The sequence below is a fragment of the Callospermophilus lateralis genome, chromosome 2, assembly GCF_048772815.1.
Source record: "Callospermophilus lateralis isolate mCalLat2 chromosome 2, mCalLat2.hap1, whole genome shotgun sequence".
Lineage (NCBI taxonomy): Eukaryota > Metazoa > Chordata > Mammalia > Rodentia > Sciuridae > Callospermophilus > Callospermophilus lateralis.
In genome coordinates this window covers 77,937,519-77,955,659 of record NC_135306.1, presented here as the reverse complement: position 1 = coordinate 77,955,659, position 18,141 = coordinate 77,937,519, and the positions used below count along the sequence as shown (strand labels likewise).

The 18,141-nt window shown below is 39.1% G+C and overlaps 1 protein-coding gene across 1 annotated transcript in view; it reads right to left on the bottom strand.

Annotated features, from left to right (window-relative positions):
* LOC143386430 (uncharacterized) overlaps nucleotides 1–198 on the bottom strand; it is a 146,891-nt gene extending 146,693 nt beyond the window's left edge. The window contains exon 1 of the mRNA XM_076841527.1: nucleotides 25–198. Within this exon, the coding sequence (XP_076697642.1) occupies nucleotides 25–43 (19 nt within the window). The 5' untranslated portion in view covers nucleotides 44–198. The remainder of the gene's footprint in view (nucleotides 1–24) is intronic.
* Nucleotides 199–18,141: the final 17,943 nt, after the last annotated feature.

The following is an 18,141-nucleotide window of genomic DNA, read 5'->3' as shown; positions in this document are numbered from 1 at the left end:
GTGTGGTTTGATCAAGCCACTTACCTCTCTCCACTCTTAGCATTGCAATTTCCAGGTCTCAAAAACACAAGTTTTCTGTTTGTAGATGTCCAAGGCCATTTCTGCTTGCAAATTCCAGGAGGTCTTTCTGGAGAGCATGTACCCCTCAGACTTCCCCTAGGCCCCGCCACTCATAGACACACACTTTCATCTGGGTATTTTCGAATAGAGTCCCTTGCTTGATGTTTTTGTTGGACTGGGTTAGAGCAGAGGCATGTGACATTTGCTCAATGGATCATGGGGAACCATGAACTTTGTACACTTTTAAATGGAGGTCAACAGGGACCTCCTTCCTGAGAAAAAGGAGCCTCTGTGAGCCTCCTCAGTTTATTCTGAAGCTGAAGATTGTGAATGACCTCCAGCCTCTGGCGGGTGAAGTTGTTGTAGGGTTTGCCCAATGGCATTAAACGCCTCTGCTGTATTTCTGGGTAGGTAAACTTAGTGCGCTCCTTTATTAAAAACAGCGGTGGGATGTTTGTCCTGAACCTTGGGTGTATATTTACTAATTATTGCTTCTTTTATTTCTACCTCTTATCCACCTGCTTCTAATAATACTACCACTAGGGGTACTACTCATCAGATGATAGTGATTAGCAGCGAATTTGATTGAAATGAAAAACAAGTTTGCACATGGAAAGAGCTAAGAAGAGTGCCCTGACATTCATGAATACCGTATAAATCATTGTTATCTATTATGCGTACTGTGCCACAGCCTAGAGGGCTGGCTGTATTCTAAAGAGAAAGCAAATGGTATGTGTTTTTAAAGAGAATGGGCTGTGTGATCAAAGAAAGTCTCCTGGGCATTTAGGAATGTCAGTGGAGCTAGATTCTGAATCATAGGCTTTTGCAGGGAAATGTGAATTATTTCTTCCTGACTAGAAGGTGGCCAAAGGGCACCAACCAGTTCACTGAATGAGTCAAGTTCACAGACAGAGGAAATGAGCCAGAAAGGGAGGACCAAGATAACCCAAGGGATTTAGGAAAAGAAAATGGGACCATATCCTAGACTCAGTGAGAGAGTTAAGACACAATGAATGAAAGCTAGAGAGGTCAAGGCAATAATGACTATCTTGGCTGAAATTCAAGAATCTAAGCCTGAATATCAGCAGGGCTGTCCCAAACAGATGTGCAGGTTGAGCACTGCACAACTTTACAGAGCACCTTTATAGAGTAACATTCATAGTGTAGTCATGGATTTATCTATAATAGCAATTTTTCTGGTAGATGGCAGTAAAGTGTCATGAGGAAGGGACATTTTTTTCTAATCTGCTTAAGACATGATACATGCTCGTGGCAGCTCTTGCTATTAGAAAAGAGAAGAGGACTCCTATCCTAATTAGCAATTAACAACTTTGCCACAGTCAATATTTCAATAAGCACAGAAAGAAACATTCAAGGAAATGCAAATTGTATCAAGGAGAACTAATTTTTATTTATCATCTGATAAAGATGTAAATGACTGTTACTACTTTAATGTTGGTGAGAGTGTAAGAAAACAGGAACTCTCATAAAGTGTGGCAGGAATATAAATTAGCATAACCTTTTTGTAAGGCACTTGAGCTACGCATATCATAATTAGAAAAGTGCATACTATTTGACCTATCCTTTAGACTTGAGGATTTGCAAGAAACCCTTGCAGTGGTGAACTTACACACACACACATTAAATATATATCAGGATGTTCTTCACTGTATTATTTTTAATAGTGAAGAATTTAGAAACCCTCACATAGCTTGTTTACCAAAGAGAGGTTCAATCAATTTTGACCTAGGCATACCAAAGTGCACATACCATCCCATGAAATAGAGAAGGAGGTTGTTCCGCAGAATGCTAAAATGAAAGACATTAAAGAAATAGTAACACGAAACTTTTAAACACATTGCATAGAAATTTGTATGGTATGCTCATTTGAAGAGAGAAAGAGGTGGAAGGAAGGAGTGAGAGAAGGTAGAGATGAAAACAGGGAAGAAAGGAAGGAGAAAGTAAAGAAAGATCGTGCTTCATATGTACAAAAAAAAGGCTGAAAGGAAAAATGAAATGCTACAAGAAAATGTCCCTGAGAAGTGGGGGTATAGGAGGATTTTTTAATTGGTACTGGGGATTGAATCCAGGGGTTTAAACACTGAGCCACATCTCCAGTCATTTTTTGTATTTTATTTAGACACAGGGTCTCCCTTATCTCTAAATATATATCAGGATGTTCTGCACTGTATTGTTTTTAATAGTGAAAAAACTGGAAACCCTCACATAGCTGAGTTGCTGAGGCTGACTTGGAACTCAAGATCCTCCTGCTTTAGCCTCCCAAGCCACTGGGGTTATGGGAGTGCCACCATGCCTGGCAGGAGGCTTTCATTTGTACGCTTTATATTTTATATTTTGGGTCTTTCACAGTATAATGTGGTAATTTTCCTAATAAGTGCATTTGCTGTTGCCTTTTCAGGAAGTTTCTCACACCAGACATTTGCAACTCCTCTACTTCACCCCTTTAAGATATTTCCTCCTCTGCCATGAGACATGGTCACTGGTACTGGGGATTGAATCCAGGGAGTTTAAACACTGAGCTCCAGCCAAGCTCCAGCTTTGTATACCCTGTTTGGATAACCTTCAGCTCCCTCAAAGCTTGTACCCTCACTGGGGTTGCTGGAAGCCTGGATGCTGACCAGGAAAACACAGAGTGGCAATCTAGAACATGTGGAGAAGGGCAGTCAGGCAGCAGTCTTAGGAAAAAAGCTACATTGCAGAGGAAACCCACACACACCCAGCTCTAGCTTACCACCATCATCAACCAAAGCTTTGCCATTTATTCAGCATGAACAACAGGAGGAGGTTTTTATTATAAAGTTAGAAAAATGACTGTCAGAAACAAGGCCATGAGCTATTCCAGATATACAGGGTAACTAGAAATGCATTGTACATACTTCCTACATTCATGCATAAACAAAATCCAAGAATCCAGCCTGCTCTCTGAAGACACCAGCCAAGCTCCAGCCCAGCTCTGCCGGGTACCAGGAGGATTCGTTTCATGGACACCATCCTAATTGCAAGTGCTGCCTCTGGAAACCCAGACCAGTCTTTCAAGAGAAGGCTGGGGCCAAAGAAGAGAGCTCGGGTCTCTGGAGCCCAGGAAGGAGGTTACCATCCTTTTATGGTGCCATATAGAGCCACCTGGGAGGCTGAGGCAGAAGGACAAATCAGTACTATAGACCCCCCCATATTTATCTAAAAGTTGTGCTTCTTTTCATCTAGGATATTATTGTACTCATTTTGTTTGTAAAAATCATACATTAAAATATTATTTATTTTGGTTCCTGAGTTTGGGGCACTCCTTTGCATTGTGTGCCCTACACAAAGGTCTCACCTGCTTCGTCTCTTCCTACCTTGCTTTGCTAGCAAAAGTCTCTTTAATAGCTCACCATGTGTGAAGGAAAGTGACCTGAGACTTGCTTTTACTGTACCAGGAAGTGGTATGGGGAAGGGTATCTGTCCTCTGTACTAGAAACTTCTTGGCTGGCTTGCCTAACCTCATCTGACCTCATGTACCACTATCTATCCAGAAGAACAACGAAAATCGCCATGACTGATTGGCTCAGGTCAGAGCCGACCTGGTAGCTGGGAGACGGTGTGTCCACATGATCAGAGACACATTTGCGGTAAAGTTAACGGAACTTAATCCTTGAACAACTCATTCACGTGTTTGGGCCGCAACGTGTGCCCTTGCTGAAGACCTAGCAATGGAGTGTTAATTCTGTAGTGTTTTTTAAAGAACAGGCTCTGTTTGTATAACCTTCAGCTCCCTCAAAGCTTGTACCCTCAGTGTGCTGTGTCCGTATCCATCCTTCTGCAAACATTTGGGTTGACAAACCCAGTAATTTGCAGAGACTATCTACTTTCCTTACTCCTTGTGGTGACAAGTGTCACTGGATTCTGGAATTACTCCTAGCACCCTCTGCCCTTCAAGCACTAGAGGCGTTCAGTGGCTGCTGCTCTTCATGTGCTTCAACATGCAGGATAGGATGTTCCCCAACTACCCCCACTCCTCCCTGTATGCAGTTCCGTTCCATTGTTCAAGTGTCCTTGTTGAAACCATCGAAGGAGAATCTGCTTCATCCTTGGACCCTGACTAATACATCATAGAGGATAAATTACTTTTAAAAGTTTAACAAATACAAAAATGTTAGGGAACAGTTAAAATAAATAACAACACTGATGAGTTAGGCTTATATAGAAAGTACTAAGAAAACATCTGTCACAACAGAATGTTATTTGTGAGCCCTTTTACTGCGTGTTCCGTTTATGAGCTCACATTCCCCACTTGGAGGCCTCTCCTTAGCTACAACTGTGTTTTCATTATGGTTTTGAGCTTCATCATGAACATTCGTTGTGGAATGAAATCTCGCCATGCCAAATCTGCAGTCATCCCTCATTTAATTTACCCTTCAAAAAATGTTAGAAAAAAAAATTTAGGAAGTATTTACATATATATGTTAAACCAATAAATATCTACCATTCAAACGCTATCATGCCATCATGCCATTTTAAAAATTTTTTTTAAATTTATTTTAATTAGTTATACATGACAGTAGAATGCATTTATGCACTTTGATATATCATATCATGTCAGTTTTAGCTGCTATATTTAACACCTTAATCATCAGTCATATTTGAGAGCAAGAATATTAATAAATTATGGATGAAACTTGATTAAAGCACTTAATATTTATAATTGATCCTTCAAAAAAATTGACTAAATATTCTCGAAAGTGTTTTCTGATATAATTGATCTCTCAATACTAGATACACAAACAAGAAAAGAAAACCCCAAACTCAAACAAGGTAGAATTGACTAAATTCTTAGTTTAACTTATACAGATTTCTTTTCAGTAGCATATTTACTTTTGAGTTCAGAATTTGCTATTTGATAAAAATGTCATTATTTGGATATTAATATTTCTCTATTTTAATGATTTTTATTGAGTTATCATAAATTTGTGTTTAAGCATTTTGGAATTTTTTTCTCATCTCTGAGTATGGTCTATGAAGAGTCCTGGACGTGTATCGTATTTATATTTTACAAATTATGCATATGAAATTATACAATTCTACATTGGGTCCTTTGCTTTTCCACTTGCCTAGCTGCTGAGTTTGGACAATCAAAATGTATTGCCAAGAGGATGTCGATACACGTAAAATGCATGCGACAGGCTCCAGGAAAAGTGGGTGCTGGAGAGTCTCAGCTGTTACTATTTTTGTTGGCAAAATTCATTCATTCACCAGACCAGAGACAAATTAGCACCCATGTTAATGAGCTTAAGCTTCAGGTTTTCTCTTACACTCAAACTTGACATTGTGAACACTCAGGGTTGTAGCATGTTCTAGGAGGCAGGGAAAGCCAGGCTATAGGAGGAAGCATTTCTGGGAAATCGCTTCTGTTGTTTACAAGGATGTCAAAAGCAAGAGGCACATGTCTCTGAGCCTCTGATAATTTGCTGTGGTTTCTTTTTTTAATTTAAACAAACACGCATTTACCTAGAATTACAAATTATTTTTTTCATAAAAAGAGCCCATTGGACAACAAAAACTTCAGATGGGGAAAAGCCTAAGCAAATTTCTCAAATATTGAGTCTTACAAGTTTTTAGTTGACTGGACAGAGGAAGGGTCTTTGACCCCGAGGAATAATGACTTAGAAGACTTCATCTTCATTCAACAAGGAAAATGCACTTGACAGCAAAAGAAACCTGATTCAAGAGACTTCAACTTCTCAGAAAAGTATTATTGGTGTAAAGAAGAACATCAGCTGGAGCCAGGGAGTAGCCTAAGGATCAGTCCTAGAAGCCACAATTCACAACTGCAATGACCACCAAGAGAAAATGAGAATTTTTGTCAAAATATTTCTAAGAAACACACTTCTTAATACAATCGATGAACAAATATACGAAAAAATATTCAATATCACTAGAAAAACAAATAAATCCAAATTAAAACTACACTGAGATTTCATCTTATTCCAGTCAAAATGGCAATTCTTAAGAATACAAGTAATAATAAACGTTGATGAGGATGTGGGGGGAAAAGGTACACTCCTACATTGCTAATGGGACTGCAAATTGGTGCAGCCACTCTGGAAAGCAGTATGGAGATTCCTCAGAAAACTTGGAATGGTCCCACCATTTGATCCAGTTATTCCACTTCTTGATATGTACCCAAAGGACTTAAAATCAGCATATTATAGTAATGCAGCCACATCAGTGTTCATAGCAGCTCAATTCACAATAGTTAAGCTACAGAATCAACCTAGGTGCCCTTCAATAGAAGAATGGATAAAGAAAATGTGGTACATATACACAATGGAATCTTACTCAGCAATAAAGAAGAATGAACGTATGGCATTTGCAGGTAAATGCATGAAATTGGAGACTACCATGCTAAGTGAAATAAGCTAATCCCAAAACACCAAAGGCAGGGGTGTGGAGAATGGGATGGAAATTGGAAAGGCAGTAGAATGAATTGGACATAACTTTCCTATGTTCATATATGAATATATGACCAGTGTAACTCCACATCATGTATGACCACAAGAATAAGAAGTTATCTCCTATGTATGGTATGTCAGAATATATTCTACTGTCATGTGTAACTAAAAAGAACAAATAAAATGTATTTTTTTAAAAAAAAGAAACACACTTATTCACCTATGATTCATTTTCCATCACATTCAGATAATGATAGCACTGAAATTTGATGGCATTTTACAATCTCTAATTTCATAAATGAATCCGAAGCAAAGAAAGATAACATGATGTTCTTGAAGATCCAACAAATACAATAAAAATTTCAAGTCATTTTCTTGTTTTACTTCCTTATTTTGGACACATATTTAATAAAGGCAGCCATTCCATCCATTTTGTAAAATATTGTAAATTTGACAAAACTTTCAGTTAGTCATTTCTTCTGTGCTCAGCTTCTGCAATATTGATTTCTTTGTGTTACTTTATCCTCAGCTTCTAAAAATTAATTGTGAGGAAAATGATTTTTGTTTATTTCCAAATAAATAGTCAAGCATATGCATGTACTTCAAAAATAATGAACATATGTGTTTAAATTAAAACGAGATGCAGGGGGAGTCCATGGAAATATATACACTAGCAACCATTGTAAGGTCTATCTCCTTACGTTTGCCAAACTTTGAAGTCTGGGCAAGCATCCCATTGCTGTGCCCGCTGGAAATCCTGCATGTAGCTGATTCATGGGACAACGCCAAGTCATCCACCAGCAGAGGGATGAGATTAGGTTCTGAGTAACACAAATACCATGATCCTATCAATATGATCTAGCTACAGTCCTTTTGTTTATATGTCTAGAAAATGATTAATACTGAATTTTAGATATGAAAGAGGAGGGAGATGACAATAAGACAAAAAGAAGCTATTAGGAAGAGGAGTAGGAAATCCAAGACTTGTTAATTAATCACCTGCACAAACAAGACATTGTTTCCATATGTTCCTGCCAGTTTTCCATTTTAAATGTGTATTTTCAAATAATTATCCTTTGATGAGATGGGGACATACCCCGAAAATTTAGAAGGCATCCTCTCTGATGCTTTTGAAGACATAGCTCCTTTCCTAATTTAGAAGAGGCACGAGAAGGAAGAGACTGCTTTTAACTATGCTACAATTGGAAGCAAAATAAATTCGGGAATGTACTTGATACTAAGTTAAATCCTTTCTTTGATTTTTGCAAAGTGAAAGAAATTGAAAAACCTACATATAAATAGATTTGTCTATATTTCATTTCTACTTGGAGATCTGCAATGGGCTGTTATTTTAGCACCACAGTTTTCTGCCTTGTATTTTTCATTAACAATGATCAACCATTGCATGCTCCAGTATATGTTGCAGCAAAAACATATCATCCCAAATTTAGTGAAGGAAAGGAACCACCATCTTGTCATGTCCATGTATTCTGTGGTTCAAGAATTTAAGCAGGATGTAGTGGAATAATCTCTCTCCTCCATGATGCCTGGGGCCCCAATTAGAAAGACAAGTGGCTTCAGGTGACCAAAACAGCTGGGGTTAATATCATGGGGAGGCATCTTCACTGGCATGTCTGGTGCCTTCATTGGAAGGACTCAAAGGCTCGACTTAGATGGGACTTCCCACTATACTGTTCACCGGGAACCTGTCCATGAGGCATGGGCTGAAAATCTTCACAGTACTGAAGAATCAGGGCAGCTGCATTTTACTTGGTTCTCAGGGCTCTCAAAGTGAGTGTTTCATCAAATAAAGCCTTTCATGACCTTCTCTTAGAAGATACATACCATCCTTTCTGCTGTGCTTCATTGCTTGAAGCATGACAGTCCACTTAGATTCAAAGGGAGTGGACATGGACATTGCTCCTTAGCGAGGTAAATGTCTAAGAATTTGGAGCCATGTTCTAAAATTCCCCTCATTATACACCCTTAAATATCAATAAAGAAAGAAAGTATTTATTAAGCATCTATTATGTACCATGCACCATTCAGAGCTTTAAATACATAACTTTATTTATGCTTTACTACAGATCTATGAAGAAATGATTATCTCTGTTCCACAAGTAAAGCACTAACAGCCCAGGGGTTATGCAACTTACTGAAGCACAGATAGCATTATACAAAACTCTGGTCTATTTGATTCCATGTTTTGCTCCTTTATTGAGATTGCTCTGTTTACACATCTTTTTTTTTTTAACAAAACTGTTTTCCTAATGAAATAGTCTCTTTTCATTAATTAATATTGAGAATACAGGTTTTGTTTTTGTTCATAGGCAACCAAAAATTCATCCAATACAAAAAATAAAAAGTTCAATGCATGTAAGATGCTAATTAATAAAAAAAAACTTTATCCATTTCCTATTGTGTTATAACAGATTACCATAAATTTGGTGGCTTAAAACATTAAATTTATTACTTTATAGTTTTTGAGGTCAGAAATCCAAAAATGGGTCTTGTGAGGCTAAAATCAAGGAGTGGGCATGTGTGCATTCCTCCTGGAGGCCCAGGCGTGTGGCAGGGGTTCTTTTTGCTGGCCTTGTTTAGCTCCTGGAGCTGATTCTTCCAGCTGCCAAGCCAGCAGCCACATCACTTGAACCTCTGCTCCTGTCCTCACATTTTCTCTGATGCTGATTCTCCAGTCTCCCTCCTTTCTGATAAGGTCTCTTGTGATTACATGGGCTCGTATGGATAATCCAGTATATTCTACCCACCTTAAAACTTTTTTTTTTCTTCCTTGCAATACTGGGGATTGAACTCAAGTTCCACCACTGAGCTACACCCCAGCCCTTTTTAAATCTATTTTGAGACAGGCTCCCACTAAATTGCCCAGGCTGGCCTTGAACTTGTGATCCTCCCACCTCAGATTCCTGAGTACCTGTGATTACAAGGTGTGTCCCACTGCACCTGGCTCCAAGATGCTTAATCACATCTGTAAAAATCCCTTTTGCCACACAAAGTAACCCATTCACAGGTTCTGAGGATTTGAAACTGGATGTCTTTGAGAGGCCTAATTCTACCTACCACAAAGACTATTATACAATTGTGGCACCTGTGCAAACATCATCTATGTTCTCCCAATTTAAACAGTCTCCATATTCTATCATCTATTCACACAAATGTGCATGTTTACCAATTATCAGGCTGTTGATTATGACATTTCCTCTCTTATATCCAAATTAACCATCTCCTCAAGCTTACTAAGGCACCCACTCACCCAGTCCCTGAGGCTGCAGACAGCGTCTCTTGCTCCACACTGTGGGGAACAGTGTGATGTGCTTTGCAGAAGTCACCCCATTCCTTACCCCCCAAATCTATGCCAACCAAGCACGTCAAAAACAGTGCTATTACATAAAATTGGCTGTGCCTGAACCAATTTTCCAATTCACAGAGCTCAACCCAGATTTCAGGAGGTGCATTGACACCTTGCTCCACAGTGTTGAGCACATCTGATTACTCCCCAAAGACAGGGAGGAAATGTGAGCTTTCAAGCAGAGTGTGGCCTCTAAACAAGACAGGTGTGTCTTTGCCCTCTCTCCAGGCTTCCCTCCTTCTCCTGTCAGGTGGCATTTTTCACTGTCGCCACCTCCCATCTTTAGCTCCAAGAAGAATAAAATGTGATAAAAAGTCAAAAGGTTGAACACAGAAGTCCCCATTTTCATGTGGATGTTCTCATTTGTTCGAGCTTAGCATTTAACCATGGGCCATGACTGGAATTTATTAACTTGCTAAAATTGATGCTCTGAGGTCTTCTGCCATCGTATGGTGACTGTTTGCTTAATTATCCATATCTAAAGAGTGGTTTTGGCTGATTTGTGATTCTTGCAGTTTTCTAGGACTGTGCAGCCCTCTATTCAGTAACAGCACAGGTCATCGAGTACCTACTGGAAAGTGTCCTCCAGAAGTACCTGGAGGCCCCACCTGTGTAAGCCTGATGGGTTCTACACTCACAGAAAATGTGGTCGATGGTGCAAAACCAAGAATCCACTGTGGGTGGGCAGTGAAGGGCTCAGAAATGCCGACAAATGCCAAAGAGAAGCTGGGTAATTTTATTCCAATTATACTCTTAGTGCCATGATGTCACAGCATAAATTTGTACTTTTGCATGCAGCTCATGCTGGTGTGATGACAGCTCTTAAAATATTGAGTGATTGTGGGCCCGTCAGCATAAAATTATTCTAACATGGTGCCTTTATTAGTGCTTCAATAAATGCCATTCTTCTTGTGTTCTGAGGTGGCATTTGCAAATGAGCTAATTTCTCTGCAGTAAAATAATTGTGTTGCATTTATTTTGTGGGGGAAAAAAAACAGTGCTATTACATAAAGGGGGCTCTTTTTCCATCAAAACCACATACGCCGTAGTTAGTCAAGTTTAAAAAAGAATGCATTAACTAAATGACTAGGTAATTATTTAAATGAACTCGCTGCTTTAAAAAGCTGTGGATGGGATAAACACCTTAAAAAATCCCTTGTTATTACAAAAAAAAAAAGATGTGGCAAATTAGTCACAGGGGTATCCATGCTGCAAGTCAGGGGGGAAGGTGTTTGCCAATTGGTGACAGACATTTTAAGGGTTTAATATGGGTCTCTTGACTTCACTCCATTCTGGTTTCATTCTCCAGAAATAGTGGAATAGGAAAACAGGGAGAAAGGTTATCTGAATTGTGCTCCATGCATCTTTTGGCCTAGAACTCTAGAATCCTCCTAGTTGTCGCCTGGTCAAAGTCTCACCAGTGCAAGCTGGTCCCTTCTGTATGTATATTGCTGAAGGACATTGACCCCAATAAGCAAGTGGTGAATTGCACACCCGTGAGGTCCCCTGTAAGTCATGCACCAATCCCTCTTCTCATAAATTAGAAGACTGCGTCAAGATTAAGAAACATCAGCAGGCTGCCCAAAGTGTTTATAAGGTACTCCAAAGCTATATTCAATTACAAAAGTAAAAAGAAGGGAGGGAAGAAAAGTAGAAAGGGAGGAAAATCAGTAAGAAAAAAGGAAAATGTAAAATGTGTCTGTGGTGGGGCGGGGGGGGGAATAGAGAAAAATAATCCTGAGGGGGTACTCTGAGAGAATCTGCCAGGACTGAGAAATTGGAAATTGTGTTTTATGATAAAAGCCAAGCAAATCCCATTGTAAGAATAAACTATGAAATTTATTCAGGCTTATACTTCCTAAATGAAATAATGAGGTTCTTCCTCACTTTCTCAAGGCTGTGCATATCTCCAAGATTTTTCCTCCTTTATTTTATATCATTTTTATTATTTGGTTTTTTTTATTTTATTTTTGCAATACTGGGAATTAAACCCAGGGACTTATGCAAGCTAGGCAAGTGCTCTACCACTGAACTACACCCCAGCCCTGTTACCTTCCTTAGATATTATCCCCATCTTTGGCAAGGCCTGCCAGAAAATATACACGTAAACAAAAAAATCATAAAAAGGTTGTTTAGCTTTTAATCTATTTCAAGAAAAACAATAAATTATGAAAAAATCAAAATGATAATTAAAACATTAGATATCTGCTAGGTACCCAAGTGCAGGGAGGTGGCGGACAGATCACCTTGTTTGCCCATCCCTCCCAGCTTATGCTGTAGTTAGTGCTGAGCTGTGCTGAGATTTCTGGAGCCCTAAAAAACACTTTCCTTATACCCTCACTTTGAAACCAGTTAAGAGGTCAGACTCAAATCAAAATGTCAGCTTTTCAACTAATTTGAAAAGTGTGGCTCAACATGAGCTTTCAGTAGATTCCCTAATATCTTACCCTGAGTCACACCTAACCACCAGAAGAAAACCACAGGATTCCCTGGTAGGGGCAGGTGAGGGCGGAGAGATTAGTGGGCTGAAAGATCTGAGGGAGTAAGAACCTGAGCTGAACACATTCAGATCCATCTGTAAATACACCAAGAGGCGAAAAGCCCCTTTCATCCCTGGGGAGGCACAAATGAAGGGGTGGGGGAAGACAAGAGTGTTCATCCTGGAATCCAACAATTCTCCCTTTCTGGAAAAGTAGAGTAGAAATCAAATTCCTTTTTATGGAATCCTAAAAAGTAGAAAATATATCATCCAGTGAAATTTTCCCATTTTAAAAGCAGGACAACTGAGATCTATGAAACTGAGATCTTTGTTTTGCCCAAGCATGTATGGTCAGCAAACAGAGACTCAGTCTCTGATCTGGGTTCCTGACTCTAAGGACTGTGCTATTTTCTTCTACAGGGTATTGTATTTTGAAAAGCAGAAATAATGTTTATAGGGCAGTGGAACTAGGAAGTCAAGCCTTTGAAAGACAGAAAAAATTATTTACTTTTAAATACCTACATTTCAGGTAAGTTGTAGGCTTAACAAACTCTAGATAAATAATCTAAAAACTGTTAGTCCCATTCCTACAAAGCAGAATGCTGCTTATATAATCACTGTAAGCAGAACTTAACTTTTGTCTGAAGTGGTGGCTCTCAATCAGGCTTGATTTTGCCTCCCAGGGGACATTTGGCAATGTCAGGAGCCAGGCTTCCTCCACAAGAAAGAATTATCTGGCCAGAAATATCAGCAGTTCTAAGACTCAGAAACTCCAATGTAGAGGAAGTAGGTGGATAATAACAAGGTATGATTGGAAGGCAGGAAAAATCTTTAAGCCACTCTCCAATGGTTAGACAGGCCCTAAATTCCACAATTGGAAGATCCCTAATGTTTTTAGAAGTCTGTATCTGAAATAAATTCCATCTGGAAAAACAGCAATCAGATATTGCTTTTAATGTGACAGCTGAGAAAAAAATGAGATATTGAAAAATATAAGGGGAGCAGGAAGGAAGACGCCCTGGCAGACCAGAATAGGAGCTGCTATGGTCCTCCGCGGATCAGCACATAGGTTCATCCCACTAGGAGCTGGAGGGACAAGGGGGAAATGGGAGAAGTGCCTGCTTCCCTGTTTTCTTCAGAGCTAACCTTAAAGCAATAAAAACAAGTACAGCTAAAAAAAAACATTTATTTAAGAAATTTCCAGAGACATAAAGCAACACTTAGTCGAGTGTTAGGAAGCAGAGCATAAGGCTTTGGAATCTGGTAGCTCTAGTTTGAATTTCAGGATTGCCCTTTTCTATACTGATAGATATTAGGAACATTCAAGTCCCTGGACTCTAGTTTCCTCATCTCTAAATGTACCGTAACAACCCTAACTGAATCAGATTATCAAGCAGATGGGTTGAGATATGTTGAGCCCCTGGCCCGTAGCAAAGGCTCAGCAATTATTACTCTAGCTTCTATGGCTCTGGTAAGACCAATTATAGATTAGTGACTGGAACATCTGACAATACAAGCACACTGGTAGCCTTAAATTCTCCATGGAATCAGAGGAGATCTAAATAAGCGGAAAAAACGGGTGCTCCCTAGACCAGTCAGACTTAAAACACAAACTCATCATGTGGTTTCTGTGCATGGGTTTTCTCAAAGGTACATGAAACAGGAGAGTAGCATTGCAAATATCACCAATAGACACAACTAGATGATCTCCGAAGTGGAAACTCTACTTAATGGTTTGTTAATTATGTTGCTAGATTAGAGGAAATACATTTTTCAGTGTTACTGGATTCTAGACTGATATACCTTAATCCAGGCCAATGATTCAAACATTAATCCTGGGTATAGATCTGCCCAGTCCTCTCTATGCAAATTTGGGTGGGAGGTGACAGAGGGTAGAGGAACTTGCAGCTATAGGACTATAGGTACTTTATACTCAAGGCACAGTCCAACTTACTCAGTACGCTTAAAGCACAACATTTCTTTCACTGTGTTTCATTTTTCTTTGTTGTAATTAAAAAAGTAAAACCTAATGAAGTTGCCATACGGATTAATGAGAAGACCCGTTTGAGGAATATAAATGTTATATACATTTTTAATCTGTTTTTGACATGTCTCAATATAAGCATTAGAATATGAGAAAGTTTCTGGCTTTTCCTGGGCCTCAATTTCATGTTAGATGAAAGAAGTTGACAAAAATAATTCCGAGGCCCTGTGATCCAGAAGCCTAAAGCCTCCTCTAGGAGCTTGTCAGAAATACAGCACCCAGACCTTAGAATCAGAATCTTTCCCAAGATCCCAAGGCAAATCCTATGCAGTTTCAGTTTGGGGAAGCACTTTACTAAGGTCCATTGGACCTTCATGACTGGTTTGCTATGGAAAAAGAGCAAATAGGAAGGCAAATTTTGGCCATATAAACATATTCTACTTCTCCTTTGACCCTCACCCCTAGGAGTTCCTTAATCCTTTATCTGATATTCTCCTTAGGGTTTAGGATTCAAGAGAGGCTAAGTCTGCAGAAAAATCCATAAGGTGCTGTTCTTTTTAGTCTTCTGAGTTCAAACCTATATATGTATGGTGGTGAATTTGGGGTATCAACTTGACCAAACTCAGGGATGCCTGCAGAACTAGTAAAGCATCACTTCTGGTCATGTCTGTGAAGGTGTTTCACAGGGAAGGTCCACCTTCAAGGGGAGTGAATATCATCCAGTCAGCTAGAGATCCAGCTCCAAGAGAGAAATGGCCAAAGGGCAAAACTCTCTCTGGATCTTCCCTCTTGAGCCAGGGTGGCACTTTCTCCTGCTGATGCACTTGATCCTGAGACTCCAGGTTCTTCACCATTTGGACTTAGGACTCATACCACAGCCCTACAGGGTCTCTCAAGTTCTGAGCCTTAGACTAGGAACTGTACTATCACCCTCCCTGGATCTTGGACTAGAGGCTATACTGTAATGCTCCCTGATTCTGAGGTTTCTGGCTTCTTGTACTGAGCCATGCTACCAATTTCTCTGGCTCTCCATCTTGCAGATGCCCTATTTTGTAGCTTTTCAGCTCCTGTGATGATGTGAGCCAACCCTCTAGAAATCCCTTCTTTGATATATATAGTCTATTGATTCTGTTTCTCTGAAGAATACTGATTCATATAGTGTTCTGGTAAAGTGTTCTATTCAGTCTGCTCAATATTCAAAAACCGAGAGAGGTGACAGAGTGCAGGTGTTACCAGTGCTGCCCAGAGTCCCAGTGCCTTGTTTGAATTACAGTTCTCCCATTGATGAAATAGATGGTTTGGCATCATTACTTCAGTCTCTGTATTTCAGCGTCCTCAAATGGAAAAAAAAAAATCCTTAACTCTCTTAATTTAAATAAATAATTAAGTAAGTTATTATTTGTCAAATCCTCTGGCCAGAGCCTGGTCTATTATAGATAAACTTTTCTTCAATAAAATCCATCAACATTTTTAAGAATTGTTTCAATTTTCCTATTTTGCCTCTAAGAGTAGAAAAACCAAGTTCAGCCAATAGTCTCTTATAAAAATATTTTTGATCAAAGCACAAAACTGTTATAATCAGCATCCAGAATAAATGCATTGGACTGCTATTAATTTCTTCTTCAGTTATAATAAATGTAGTGTATATATATATGTATATATATATACACAAACACACACACATATACATATATATATGTACATATATACACATACATATAGTACAAACAGTTTACAATAACAAATGCTCTATGTACACTTACTTATTATGCACAAGAACCTTATGAGATAAATATGATGAGTATCCCCATGTTATAGAAGGGAAAACTGAGGTTTTAAGTGATTTACTTAAGGTCATAAAACTACATGGAAAGTAGGGTTTTGAAATGAGAGTCTTCTTGAGAATATATATTCTTAAATACTATACTTAGAGCATACTGTATATACTAAATTCTGTATTATGCTCTTTCTCTCAAAGGAACTTTATCCTTTCTATTTCTAATATTGATGTTGTATTATATCTTAAATTTATCTTAAATGGCACATTCCTTAGGAGCAATTTCTTTATTTTGTACACAGCCAACTGAGACCAATGTAAACAGTTAATCATTTACTACATTTTTTGTAGTAATAATAATGACATGTTACCAAATCCTAATAGCATCACAGAAAATGAACCAATGTTGAAAGCATCTTTTCTCTCTGAATTGACCTTGAATGCGACTCTTGCATTCATGTTGAAATCTTTATGTTTATATTAGGTTTGTAAAAAAAAATGTTTGGAAATCTACTTGGATAAATTATTCCCAAACTTAGTAAACAACCCTTTTATGCTTCTTGGAGAATATCAGAGCCAGTCTCCAATCTTTACTATCCTAGAGAGAAAGGGAAGTATAACAAAACGACACACAGGGCCTCTAAAGTTATATTGGAGATGTTTCTGATCTTGTTATTCATACTCTGTCATAGGCAAACAGCTTAAAAACAGGCAAGGGAGCATTCAGGCTTCTTGCAAACACAGGTGGGTAGAGCCTCCGTCAACGCTGACTGCAAATCACAAGCTGGGGAAAAGGAGGGAAGTGGATGTTCAGGGCACAGGAGCAAGAGGACCCTAGTGGCCACCTGGACACAGCAGTGTGGCAAATAGTCCAACTCTGATGAGATTTACTGCCCTATCTCTGGCCTGAAGATCCCAAATCCCAGTACCAGCTACTTTCTCTGTGATGTGTCACCCCTCTGAACACATACAGCACTTTTAATCTGAACCCTTACTGTCTTAACCAGAGACAAATGATCCTGTCCATTATCTCCTTCTGTGGAAGGCAAGAGAGCTTATTTCAAATACAACCTAAAGACAAACTTTACATATTAGTTTTAGCCCTGCCACTTGCTACCTGTGTGATGCTGACAAGCTCCCTAACCCTTTTCAAGACCCTATTTCCCCATTGGTAGAAGAAGGAAAATAATAGTTTCCCAATCCTTGGGTTATTGTGGGCTGATTCCAGGTAATGTGCGTGCGTAAAGTGCTAAGAGAAGTAGAAGTACCTACAGTGTGCTGAGCACTGGATAAACATTAACTATTTTTGTGAAAAGTCTTTTCTGCCTAATTAGGTTGTACATTCCTCCTCTTATACTCCCTTCTACCTACGCAGCAGCATAGTCATAGCAGAGAAATTTGCATAAAATAGGGGCTCAAAGAATTTTAGAAAGATGCATTGACATATTTTTTTTTTCATGCTTTGTTCTCAGACTCATGATTTGCAGATAACTGTCAGAGATCCAGGGGCCAGCTGTATTTCAACCAACTTCAGAACTTTGTAAAACTACAAATTTCTATCTCCTCCCTCAAAGGTTCCTAAGAGGAAACCTAGGAAAATGTCCTAAAATAAAACCAGCAAACAACCAAACAAATTCCCCATGTTCTTGAACTCTACTTGGGCTGCCCTTCTCAACAGGGTCTTGGCCTTTCTGTTATTATATAGCCAAATGCTGACTAGCAGCCTAACATAGGAAAGTAATGACTGTGAAGACTGGAGATAATAGGGGCTGGGGAGGTCATGGAGGGTAAGGAGACCAGGAAACAGAAACCTGCATCCTGGCAGTGACACCTAAAGCACTCTCACAATGCACTCCTCTTGTTAAAATTGGTCCTGACAATCACACTTGGTGAAGAGTGGGTCAAGGATCATGAGATCTTAAAGAGCGTGTTGCTTTGCCAGGTAATAGCAGGGGCCCTCCCCCACCCAATCCTGACTGCATGCCGAACACAAAAACAGAACTTCTGGGCAAAGTTCCCAGGTAC